At 44.1% G+C, this 12,937-nt stretch overlaps 1 protein-coding gene across 2 annotated transcripts in view; it reads left to right on the top strand.

Moving 5' to 3' along the window:
• The first annotated feature begins 3,832 nt into the window (after positions 1 to 3,832).
• The window catches only part of LOC126092270 (ATP-binding cassette sub-family G member 1-like), a 411,369-nt gene continuing 402,264 nt past the window's right edge, over positions 3,833 to 12,937 (top strand). The window contains exon 1 of one of the 2 annotated variants that reach the window (XM_049907786.1): positions 3,833 to 4,011. In XM_049907786.1, coding sequence (XP_049763743.1) covers positions 3,882 to 4,011 — 130 coding nt within the window. In that variant the 5' untranslated portion in view covers positions 3,833 to 3,881. The remainder of the gene's footprint in view (positions 4,012 to 12,937) is intronic. The other variant, XM_049907785.1, reaches the window with a different exon arrangement.

The raw sequence follows: 12,937 nt of genomic DNA, 5'->3' as shown, positions 1-12,937 counted from the left end.
GTTCTAAGCGCTGCAGTCCGGAACCGCGGGACTGCTACGGTCGCAGGTTCGAATCCTACCTCGGGCATGGATGTGTGTGATGTCCTTAGGTTAGTTAGGTTTAAGTAGTTCTAAGTTCTAGGGGACTGATGACCTAAGATGTTAAGTCCCATAGTGCTCAGAGCCATTTGAACCATTTTTTTAATGATTGCTACTCCAATTCGTGTAAGATAACCATGGCAATCTCTTCCCTTTTTCGCGATAATACAAAAGGGGCTGCTTTTCTTTGGACTTTTTCGATGTCCTCCGTGAATTCTATCTAATGACCGTCCCACACCGCGCAGCATCACTCTAGGAGACGATGAACAAGCTTAGTGAAGGCAGTCTCTTTAGTAGACCTGTTGCATTCTTTAAACGTTCTGCCAATAAATCGCAGTCTTCAGTTCGCTTTTCACACAACTGTGTGTATGTGATCGTTCCAATTTATGTTCGTGGTTGTAACCCCTAAGCATTTAGTTGAATCTGTAGTCTTTTGGTTTGTATGATTTTTCGTGTAACCGAAATTAAATGGATTCCTTTTGGTACCTGTGTGGATGATCTCACATTTTTCATTATTTAGACTTAATTTTCACTTTTCGCACCACATAAATATCTTGTCTAAATCATTTTGCAGTTGCAATTGGGTTTGATCATCTGACGATACTCCATAGGCACGCAATTCAGCATCTCTATCCAAACAGGAAGTCGAGGCGGGCCTTATCACACCAGAAGACAAAACACAAAATAAAAAAGTCAAAACATATTTGTGTGGCCAGACAGGTTTTTCGTAAGAGCCCTGCACATGTACTAAGCAACCGACCGACATATTGGTCGTGTGTAGGTGTTTCGATTGACCGACAGACGAACTTACTTTGTCGGGATGTCTGGCTGATAGGACCACCCAACAAGTTGAGCCGTGTTGTGCCGACCGCCTGACGAAAGTTCCCCTTTTGTCATTAAAGGCAGGATTAAATGTTGTTGTAACATACTGTACATGATAGGGTGCGACTGGATGGAACTCTAAGACAGAGTTTCTGAAGCAATTCAAAGACTGCAGCTATTTGTGGGACACGTCGCGCAGAGAGTATAGGAATATAGATGCATGAAATGAAGTATTCTTTTTAAATTTTTTGACCACTTCATAATGGTTTCGTGAGCTACATGGAATAAAAGTCCACCGACCTCCTATTTCTGTTCTTAGGTTTTATTTTTGACACTTATCAAAAATGAAATCTAAAAACCGAAATATCGACATTCAACGGTCATTAACTCATAAAATATACTTGCTGCATTGTAAATGTTAAAAGTCCAGCCCTTATCAAAGACTGCTGCTATGAGGAGTTAAGTGTGGGACTTTTTCTTATAGTCTAACATTTGGTAAACGTTTCGTTTTTATGTAACTGTTATATTTTTATATGATGCGCGCCACCACCATTTGTACTCTTTCATCCTCTAATTTGAAATGAGTTTCTCAAACTTACAAAGGCATCTTTTATTCTGCAAGCAGAAATAAATTAATGAAGTTCGTTTTATTTCCTATGCTTTAAGATGACGTATTTCTCCAGGCAAGTATAAATCACGTTGCTGGTTTCGGGAATCATTTTAGGTAATACATAATTGTGAGAATACAACAACACCGACTTTGAGATCCTCATAAATGCTGCCAGAGGCCAACACTGTACTGTAGGTAACAGCCTCTCGCAGCTTACAGCCTCTCTCAAGACTGTATTATGTTTCGTTAAGATTGGTCTGATGGTGTTCAGCAATTCCAAAATTAATATTTTGCCCGTTCTTAGATAATGACAAAAATCATCAGCTCGCAGCTCATTAAGTATTGGGTTGGTACATAAGTTCCAGTGTTTTCCACTGAGTTAAATAAACACAACAGATATACATAACAGAGACTTTAGTCGTCAATAGTATACGACTACGTGTTGAATAAAGTGTGAGCACGCCTCACTTTGTAATAATTCACGTTTTTTCTTCATGTAGTTCATTAGTTGTCACCCTTTACTTTGTTTCTTTATAAGTCTAATAGAAGTGACAGAAGTTATTGAACATTTCTTCGCTTTTCAATATTTAAAACAGTCTGCCAACGCTGGGGTGACTTTTCAATTCTGCTACTGTAGAAATCGCGTGGTTTTGAGGCGAAGAACTCGTCGAGACATGTTTCAAGCGGATTTTAATACGGAAAGGAAGTTCCTTGAAGGCTGCTCGATAGAGAGCTGAAAAGATGAAGCTCTAAGACCGCAGGGCCGGGTGAATAAGGAGGGTGCCGAATTATTTCTCAACCCAGCTCCCATATTATGTTTTTCAGTGCGTGCGGGCGTTACCGAGGAGTAGCATCGCCTTCACGCAGTCTTCCTGATCGTTTTTCTTGAACTCCGTCTGCAAGACGTCTCAGTTGTTGACTACAAATGTCAGTAATGTTGATAATACCTCGGGGATTCATTCGTAGTATATTAAATCGTCGCTGTTCCACTAGATGCACAACATTGTGTTTTGTGGATGAGCACAGGTGCTTGTACTGGAAGTTGCTGCATTGTTTTGGCTCAACCATTGCTTTCTTTTCATGTTAGCGTAAAGACACCACCTTTCGTCACCACTGGCAATGCAGGATAGGAGAGAACGATGTTGCTCACGAGCAAACAGAGATGACGTGGGGCCAACCGCTGATTTTTGGATTTTGGCTTAGAGCGCGCAACACCAATACAACCAATTTTCGAACCTTTCCCATTACATGCAAATGTCGCACGATGGTGGAATGATCACAGATCATCACATTTGCCACTTCACGAGCACACGGATGTGGATCATTGTGGATTAACGTGTTTAAACGATCTTCATCAAACCCACGAAGGTCTTCCTGAACGCGGGAGGGTCTCTAATGTCAATAAGATCCTTCATAAAATGCGAAAACCATTTTCTTTTCGTGCTCTGTCCGGTGGCATTATCCTCATACACGGTGTCATTGTATCTGGCTGTCTCTTCTGCTTTCACCCCTCTATTGAACTACGACAGAACAGTATGCCGGAAATGCTCCGACTACTTCTCTTCGAATTCCAGTTTCTAGCATCCACAGCTACTCTATCTCTGAAGGACAAAACGACAATACGGAATAGCAACAGTGAATTACAAATAAAAAATGAGAATCGATTAATAAACCCATAGCAACCGGAATACCAACATACAAAGCAAGAAGTTTACGAACTTATGCAACAATCTTGTAATAGAGCGTAGGTGCAGGTCTTTGCATTAGCCAGTTCTTTGCCCGAAACTTTCTCTCTGCTATTTTCGGCCTTGTTACCTCTAAAGTAGCCAAGGCAACCCCCGTTTTTTTTTTCCCGTGTAAACCAAGCGAGATGTCGTAGAAGAAAATCTCAGCGGACTTAAAACAAACGAATCACATCACCTAGTCACAGACTGTAAATGCGGTCGATCGGGATGCGAGTAGGCTGCCACGAAATTGAGTGGTCGGTAGGTAAACTGAGGTGTGTGCAGAGTCCTTAACAGAGAACGTCGGGTACGTGTGCTAACCCTGAGATCAATCGGTGCCACACAGGAAGTCGAGGGGCGCCACATCAAACCAGTGATAAGCCTGGTCGCAACGGAAAAAGTGTCAGGACATAACTGAGTGGCCAAACTGGCTTCTTCTTGATCGTTGCTTGGCTAGCGCACCGGCAGACCACGTGCGAGTCACGGTCAGGGGGCGGCAGGAGTGTCGTGTGAGCGTGGCGCATGGGACTCGCTGCCCGCCGAAACGCGCGGAGTCAGCAGACAGTGAGACAGCGGTCAGAAGCGACAGCCAGCTGCTCTCCAGTCGCCTCTGTGCCTCCAGCCGCACAGCACGCACGCCGGCCGACATGGAGCATCCGCAGCCGCAGCCGCAGCAGGTGGAGCGCGCGCTGGCCATGCCGACGCTGGCAACTCTCACGGGAAGGCCCCGGCTCGACATCGACTTCACGGACATCACGTACGCCGTCGGTGCCAGAGGTCAGTCTCCGTCCCGCTTCATTGTTTCTGCACTCGCCTTCGTCTAGGAATCTGCTGGAAAAATAAATCCTGCAATCCGTCCTAGGATGTCGTCCAAATGCGTGTGACCAGTACCAAACAGGACTAACGGGGGATATTGAGCGTACACGAGAGAGGATCAACAGGGGATATTGAACGTATATGAGAAAGGCGTTCAAAACCCAGATGTGGCGATAGCAAGAAATGCGTCTTTGCAAAAAGAGAAATTTAATATTTGATGCAAATTAAAGTTTCTTTTTTTTAAAAAAATTAAGTACTCCACAATCATCTGTATTTTGAACAAATTTTGTTGAGGTACTAGCGGTTTCTTGGCTTGTAGCCACATTGTCATGCACATATAAACATTAAAACATGGCCCAATCTTCTTAGTTAAAACCACAGTGTTCGTAGGCTGGATATTCATGAATAAAAACTTGTGTCAAAGGAAAATATCTGTATATGAATGTTGGGCCTTCTATATTTTCTATGTTGTTTACCGTGTATTGATGTTTATACGCACCTGATGATGTGGCTACAAACCACGAAACTTTTAGTTTCTTAATAATGTTGGTTCAGAATATAGCTGCTTATAGAGGCCTTGCTACAAAATGTACTAACACAGCTGCGACTGCGACTAACACAGCTGCACATAAGACTTAACGTAGTTCAAATCCTGTATATTCCTCAGTCGTCTGCACAGAGCATAGCACAACGTAGTGACACTTTGATCGACTTTCTGTCCTACTCTATTCACATATGGAGCAAAGGTAAAAAGACTGGTTACATATCTCGGTACACATCCTAACTTCCTTTCTCATTATCACTGCGCGAGACACAAGATTGTTGCGGCAGAATAGGCCTGCACTCTTCCTCGGAAACCGTTTCTCTGAATTATCCCAAATGGTTTTTGGGACCGATGACCTCACTGTTTAGTCCCCTCACCCCCCCCCCTCCCCAACATACCAACCAACCAACCAACCGGTTTCTGCCAGAATAGTGTCGCCTCTCTTCCAAAGCTCTGTTATTCTTTCGTATGGACTACACTGGTCTGTTACGATCCTAGCAGAGTGTCCCTTGCATGATTTCGGCGTCTACTAGCTAAGAGCAAAGAATTTTGGAACAGTACGTACAAGTGGCCTCACTAACATGTTGATGCTAATAGTGTTGTGGATTGGCAAGACAGCCAACCCACTATGAGGAAGCCGAAAGGCACGCAGGCTGGCGTGAGGTCTGGAACAGGTCAAGGAATTGAGACTAGCAAAAAACTTACGTAGCTGCTGGAATACTTAACTTTAATCCATAATTGGTGAACATCGCTCTTGACGGTACATGTTTTACAGCATCAATAGTAACTGGTAATGGCGCCTTGCTAGGTCGTAGCAAATGACGTAGCTGAAGGCTATGCTAACTATCGTCTCGGCAAATGAGAGCGTATTTTGTCAGTGAACCATCGCTAGCAAAGTCGGCTGTACAACTGGGGCGAGTGCTAGGAAGACTCTCTAGACCTGCCGTGTGGCGGCGCTCGGTCTGCAATCACTGATAGTGGCGACACGCGGGTGCGACGTATACTAACGGACCGCGGCCGATTTAAAGGCTACCACCTAGCAAGTGTGGTGTCTGGCGGTGACACCACAAATACCATTACAGATGCACCGCACTTTCCAGAATCCACCACCAACAATTCATTATTCTATTCGTCTTCGTCACTACTGATTCCATGTGTTCATATAATTTCACATGGCTTTGTACATCGAAAGAAGACCTAAATTCTGTGTGAGGCAGCGATAACTTTGGCACTTTTTATTAATAACTTCAGTCTAGACCGCAGTTACTTTATTTTTCGTGTTTCACACATTGGCTCTGAGCACTATGGGACTCAACATCTTAGGTCATAAGTCCCCTAGAACTTAGAACTGCTTAAACCTAACTAACCTAAGGACATCACACACACCCATGCCCGAGGCAGGATTCGAACCTGCGACCGTAGCAGTCCCGCGGTTCCGGACTGCAGCGCCAGAACCGCTAGACCACCGCGGCCGGCGTTTCACACATTACTAGTTTCGGCGTTATTATTTGACACAGTGTGTGGCGGTTCTGCTATTGTACTGACTGACAGGATGTACCACAGGTTGAAAATATCGCTACAGTTGTAAAGTTACTTTATTAACACACGACCGGTTTCGGGCTCTTATACGCCCATCTTCAGGTGTAACTTGGTGCAACCCCCATGTGCCGCGGTGGACGTATACGAGGCGCGGTGTGCTACATAAGAGCGCTCGGGAGTCACAGCACCAAGTTACACCTGAAGATGTGCGTATAAGAGCCCGAAACCGGTCGTGTGATAATAAAAGAGTTTTAAAACTGTACCGGTATTTTCAACTTATGGTATAATGCTCAGTTGCGGATCTTCCTCCAACAGGATTGTTTGTGACAGGATTTAGTTGTGAGAGCTCCAGTCATCAAAAATGGTTCAAATGGCTCTGAGCACTATGGGACTCAACATCTTAGGTCATAAGTCCCCTAGAACTTAGAACTACTTAAACCTAACTAACCTAAGGACATCACACACACCCATGGCCGAGGCAGGATTCGAACCTGCGACCGTAGCAGTCCCGCGGTTCCGGACTGCAGCGCCAGAACCGCTAGACCACCGCGGCCGGCGTTTCACACATTACTAGTTTCGGCGTTATTATTTGACACAGTGTGTGGCGGTTCTGCTATTGTACTGACTGACAGGATGTACCACAGGTTGAAAATATCGCTACAGTTGTAAAGTTACTTTATTAACACACGACCGGTTTCGGGCTCTTATACGCCCATCTTCAGGTGTAACTTGGTGCAACCCCCATGTGCCGCGGTGGACGTATACGAGGCGCGGTGTGCTACATAAGAGCGCTCGGGAGTCACAGCACCAAGTTACACCTGAAGATGTGCGTATAAGAGCCCGAAACCGGTCGTGTGATAATAAAAGAGTTTTAAAACTGTACCGGTATTTTCAACTTATGGTATAATGCTCAGTTGCGGATCTTCCTCCAACAGGATTGTTTGTGACAGGATTTAGTTGTGAGAGCTCCAGTCATCAAAAATGGTTCAAATGGCTCTGAGCACTATGGGACTCAACATCTTAGGTCATAAGTCCCCTAGAACTTAGAACTACTTAAACCTAACTAACCTAAGGACATCACACACACCCATGGCCGAGGCAGGATTCGAACCTGCGACCGTAGCAGTCCCGCGGTTCCGGACTGCAGCGCCAGAACCGCTAGACCACCGCGGCCGGCGTTTCACACATTACTAGTTTCGGCGTTATTATTTGACACAGTGTGTGGCGGTTCTGCTATTGTACTGACTGACAGGATGTACCACAGGTTGAAAATATCGCTACAGTTGTAAAGTTACTTTATTAACACACGACCGGTTTCGGGCTCTTATACGCCCATCTTCAGGTGTAACTTGGTGCAACCCCCATGTGCCGCGGTGGACGTATACGAGGCGCGGTGTGCTACATAAGAGCGCTCGGGGGTCACAGCACCAAGTTACACCTGAAGATGTGCGTATAAGAGCCCGAAACCGGTCGTGTGATAATAAAAGAGCTTTAAAACTGTACCGGTATTTTCAACTTATGGTATAATGCTCAGTTGCGGATCTTCCTCCAACAGGATTGTTTGTGACAGGATTTAGTTGTGAGAGCTCCAGTCATCAAAAATGGTTCAAATGGCTCTGAGCACTATGGGACTCAACATCTTAGGTCATAAGTCCCCTAGAACTTAGAACTACTTAAACCTAACTAACCTAAGGACATCACACACACCCATGCCCGAGGCAGTATTCGAACCTGCGACCGTAGCAGTCCCGCGGTTCCGGACTGCAGCGCCAGAACCGCTAGACTACCGCGGCCGGCTCCAGTCATCATTTCCCCTATGTGTCATAAGAGTATAGATTTTCTTTCCTTTCTGAACAAATAAATTATGCGTATATTCTGCAAAACATTTACGTTCACTGGACCTTGTCGTAATCGCTAATTATCATTTGAAGAAATTCTTTCAGTAGCAACTTTCATTATTAGCATTGGTTCTGGCCTTCCGTCTTCGTTCTGAAGACTTTTTTGATACAGCTCTCCACAAAAGTCTACCTTCTGCAACCCTTTTCATCTGCACTTAACTACTGCAAGCTGCGTCCGTGCGAGCATCCTAACTGTGTTAAGGCTCTGTTCTCTCTCTTCAATATTTATCTCTTCCCCCCCCCCCCCCCCAATTAGCAAATTAACTATTTTCGTAGAGTCGGTTACATAAAACATATCCGTAGGATTATCAGCTGTTATTGATTTATTCGAATGGAAGTCAAGTAAGTATATGATGGATGTAATGTAGATGATTACATGTGCACTTTGTGCTGCATAGGCACCTGAGGATGAGAAAATATTGTTATAAAATCGGTAGTATAAGGGGCGATCGGAAAGTATCCGTTTCTGCAGCGTGTATACAACGTAGCGCGACTCCGATGTGGATACATGAACACCGACATGTAGGCAAGGTCATACCTACTAGGGCGCCACAAGGCTGACTCAACAGATGAACTGACATTGGCTGTCGACAGTCAGTCTTGTGGCGTCCTGGTAGACATGGCGTGTGATCATATGAATGCAATGTTGTGGAGATTTGTGTACATAGTAATTTTAACTTTTACTTTTGACGTGCCGACGCGTCATTAATGTCATATGTTGTGCATTTGGAGGATTAATGGAAAGATTTTGTATCAATTTGGCACAATATGTTTATAATAACCTGATGATGGTAACATAGTTTACCGAAACCGGTTATCCACCATACAGTGTTCTATTGCGTTCTTGGCTAAGAAGTTTTTTCTTCTCCTAAGAATGTTATTGTTTCCTTGGCCGCCGAAGAACAAACACCGGCATGCATCCATCTGAGAATAAAGAATATTTAGGGGCAATTAAGGCAAAACGCCCGGGCAAACTGCTAGAAGGGTTGGGGCTGATTTTTGACAGCGCTCGTCCCCATATCGCAAGAGTAGTATCGCAGAAGTTACGCAAACACAAGTGGGCCGCACTCGAGCACCGCCCTACAGTCTTGATCTCTCCGCACGCTATTATCAGGCTTCGGTCCCTGAAAAGAGGCCTCGAAGTTTCGAGTCCTGTCTGACGAGTATGTCCAGATGGCACTTACGAACTTCATCACGCAGAGGACACGGTATTTTACCAAACGTGTATCTTCATCTAGTATGTCGGTGGGATGATATCCTCAATGCTCACGGCGATTTTGCCTGATTAGCATACCGAATCTGTGATGTACGGCATTCGAACGAAAACTCTTTTATCACCTCTTGTACATATGAGATACGCGTCAAAATAAGATTAAAAATACAGTTGTAAGGAAACTGAGTTTAATTGGAATAAATTACTAGTTAATTTATTAACCTTGCTGCGATGCAATTTCCGTCAATCTAGCCATCATTTTAGTCAATATGTGCTATAAAACTCATTTCTTCACAATTCGATTTACAGTTCTTCAGCAGTTACCGTAAATAATCTTCAACATTCCTCTGTAGCGCCGTGTTGCAGAAGCTTCTATTCTCCTCTTTTCTGTATCCCCACCAATTCACCTCCACGAAAGACCACACGCCAAGTACTAACCCGTAAGGCACTTAAATTCAAATTTGATGTTAACATATTTTTTCTTTTTCAGAAAATATTTTCTTTCTGTTTCCCGTCAGTGTTTCATATCCTCCCATTTCCAGCGTCTAATTTCCTGATCAAATTTCTCTATCATCTTCTGACTTGACTATATTACATTTGTTTTACTATTACCGATCTACAATCTTCAGCCAATTTTCAAGAAACTACCCGTTCAGTTCAACTAATGTTCCAAGTCTTTTGCTGTCAGTGAAAGAGCTGCAGTGTCGTTAGCATACATTAAGGCTTTATTTCTTCTCTCTTCCATCTCCAAAATTCTCCATGGCTTCCTTCAGTGCTTGCTCCATGCCCGAACAATAGCAAGGGAGATAGGTACTAACCTGTTTCATTCCCTTCTCAAATGCCGTCTCCCTATTATAACTCTGAATCTTACAAGTGCACTCTAGTTACAGAAAATTCCCAGATGTATCACGGAACTTAATGACGTGAACTTCCTGGCAGATTAAAAACTGCGTGCTCGACCGAGAGTCGACATCGAGACCTTTGCCTTTAACGGGCAGGTGCTCCACCAACTGAACTACATAAGCACGACTCATGACCCGCCCTTACAGCCTTACTTCCGCCAGTACATCATCTCCTACCTTCCAGATTTCTCAGGAGAACGCCTGTAAAGTCTGAAAGGTATAGACGAGGTACTGGTGGAAATAAGGCCGTGAGAACTAGTCGTGAATAGCGCTTGGGTAGTTCACCTTGGCAGAGAACTTGCCGGCGAATGGTGAAGGTCCCGAGTTCGAGTCTCAGTCCAGCACACAGTCTTAATCTGCCGAGAAGTTTCGTATCAGCGCACTCTCCTCTGCATAGTGAAAATGTCGTTCTGGAAACTTAATGACAGTTCAGAATTAAGGCGCACAGGAATGCAGACACAGGCCTACATCTTGTGCGGACTTCAAAAAAAATGGCTCTGAGCACTATGGGACTTAACATCTATGGTCGTCAGTCCCCTAGAACTTAGAACTACTTAAACCTAACTAACCTAAGGACATCACACAACAACCAGACATCACGAGGCAGAGAAAATCCCTGACCTCGTTGTGCGGACTATTAAGAACAAAGCGAGCATTTCACACGAACAAACCTAACAGTAGGTCTCTGTCTGCTGGGTAGTGGCTTCCTACTTTCCATGCCATGCATCGATTCTTCTGCAAACATTGTTTCATCAACACACCTGGCAGAGGACATGGCGGAGAACGCCTAACACTGCCCAGCGACCGCTATCAGAACAAATCTTGTACTGCACATTCTGGTGTGCGGCTGTAATGGAACTCCGAGATACCATGGAGGTATAATGAGGTGAGATGGCACTACATACTTGCGCCGTACATTGCTTTGAAGCCGCTGCCATGTTAGTAGGCCCTAAACATTATCAGACTGTTTACAGTTGCTTCTTGTTCTTAATTTACGTCGTTTACATTCAACAATTGTTTTACATAGTAAATGCGAGGGTCACCCAAAAGAGTAATGCACCACTTCTTTTTTTCTTAGCCAACACAAATTGTACGAATGCGAAATTTTTAAGTATGCATTATTTGAAGTTAGCAGAGTGCGTGGGCAAATATTCAGTTTCCTCCTACAGATAGCGTAGTTACAGCGATGTTTCAAAATTACATCTGTAAAGTAGTATACGTTACAAGCAACGTCGTCATAGAATTTCTCACTGCAGAGAAAGGAACTGTTGGGAACATCCAAAAATGTTTGTATACAGTTTATGGAGCATCTGTAATCGACGGAAGTACGGTTATCTGCAGGGCAAAGAGGGTGAGGCATTTACGCGTAGGCGGTGTGGCAGAGCTTAAAGATTTGTAGCGTTCGGAGAGGTCATCCGAGGCTTCCACACATGAGTAGATGCAGCTTGTTGATGTGTTCATTCCTGATGCCAAGAGGAACTCTATTAATTCTGAAACACACGTTAACAGATTAACCGAACCCATGAAGCGCTCCCAGCGACTACGTCGCAATAACAAACCAAGTGATTGATTCAGCATAGTAACGCTCGACCTCACTCAAGTTTGATGACTTCGGAATACATCACTATACAAGGCTGAACAGTTTTTTTGGGCCATGGAAGGATGACATTCGTAGAAGACATTTTGATGATAACGAAAAGGTGATTTGGACTACTTAGAAAGCTAGAAAGGCATACTACTGGAAGGGCATACACGTCCTTCTCTCACTGGAGAAGAGCCATAGAAAGGGAAGGAGATTATATGGAAAATAGGGTGTGTACGTTTCATTATATTCAATAAATGACTGTTGAAGAAAAAAATGTGGTGCATTACTTTCTGGACTACCATGTTGTTACAGTGCTTTCACGAATAACGCAGTGTCAGGAAGGAAACTTTAGAAGATTTTCTGGTCTTGTAGGGGTATTTGATCCAGTACTAAGACATTTTTGTTACACGTTTTGAATACCCGAGAAGCTGCCAAGGCTGCTTTCGCAATCCAATGTTTTATTTAACACGGAACGACGAAACTGATGGTCCGTCTATGTCCTCTTCCCGGAAATGCTAAGAACATATACCTGGACTGTTTGTAATATTTGTTCTAGGTGCTTCAGTCCGGAACCGCGCGACCGCTACGGTCGCAGGTTCGAATCCTGCCTCGGGCATGGATGTGTGTGATGTCCTTAGGTTAGTTAGGTTTAAGTAGTTCTAAGTTCTAGGGGACTGATGACCTCAGATGTTAAGTCCCATAGTGCTCAGAGCCATTTTTGATTTGTTTGTAATATTTAATTTACACAGTCCTGGAGTTGTTTTGATAGGAAGTGTGAGATCAAATGGTTGAAATGGCTCTGAGCACTATGGGACTTAACATCTGTGGTCATCAGTTCCCTAGAACTTAGAACTACTTAAACCTAACTAACCTAACGACATCACACACATCCGTGCCCGAGGCAGGATTCGAACCTGCGACCGTAGCAGTTGCGCGTCTCCGGACTGAGCACCTAGAACCGCGAGGCCACCGCGGCCGGCTGTGAGATCAAACTGCAGTAATAAGACTACAGTAAAAGTAACAAGCGCAACTGAAATTCATGTATTCAGAAAATATCGCTTGAACGAGTCCACCTATGAATGAAATGTGATTCCTTTGCACTTTAGACTATATTCGGAGCATCTGGTATACCTGTAAAAGATTCAAGCTGGCATTTTTTTTAACAGAACACTTCCATCAGAATCCAGAAGTTAATGTTTAGGGCTA

This window comes from Schistocerca cancellata, chromosome 7, assembly GCF_023864275.1.
Source record: "Schistocerca cancellata isolate TAMUIC-IGC-003103 chromosome 7, iqSchCanc2.1, whole genome shotgun sequence".
NCBI lineage: Eukaryota > Metazoa > Arthropoda > Insecta > Orthoptera > Acrididae > Schistocerca > Schistocerca cancellata.
This window is presented reverse-complemented; position numbering and strand designations above follow the sequence as displayed.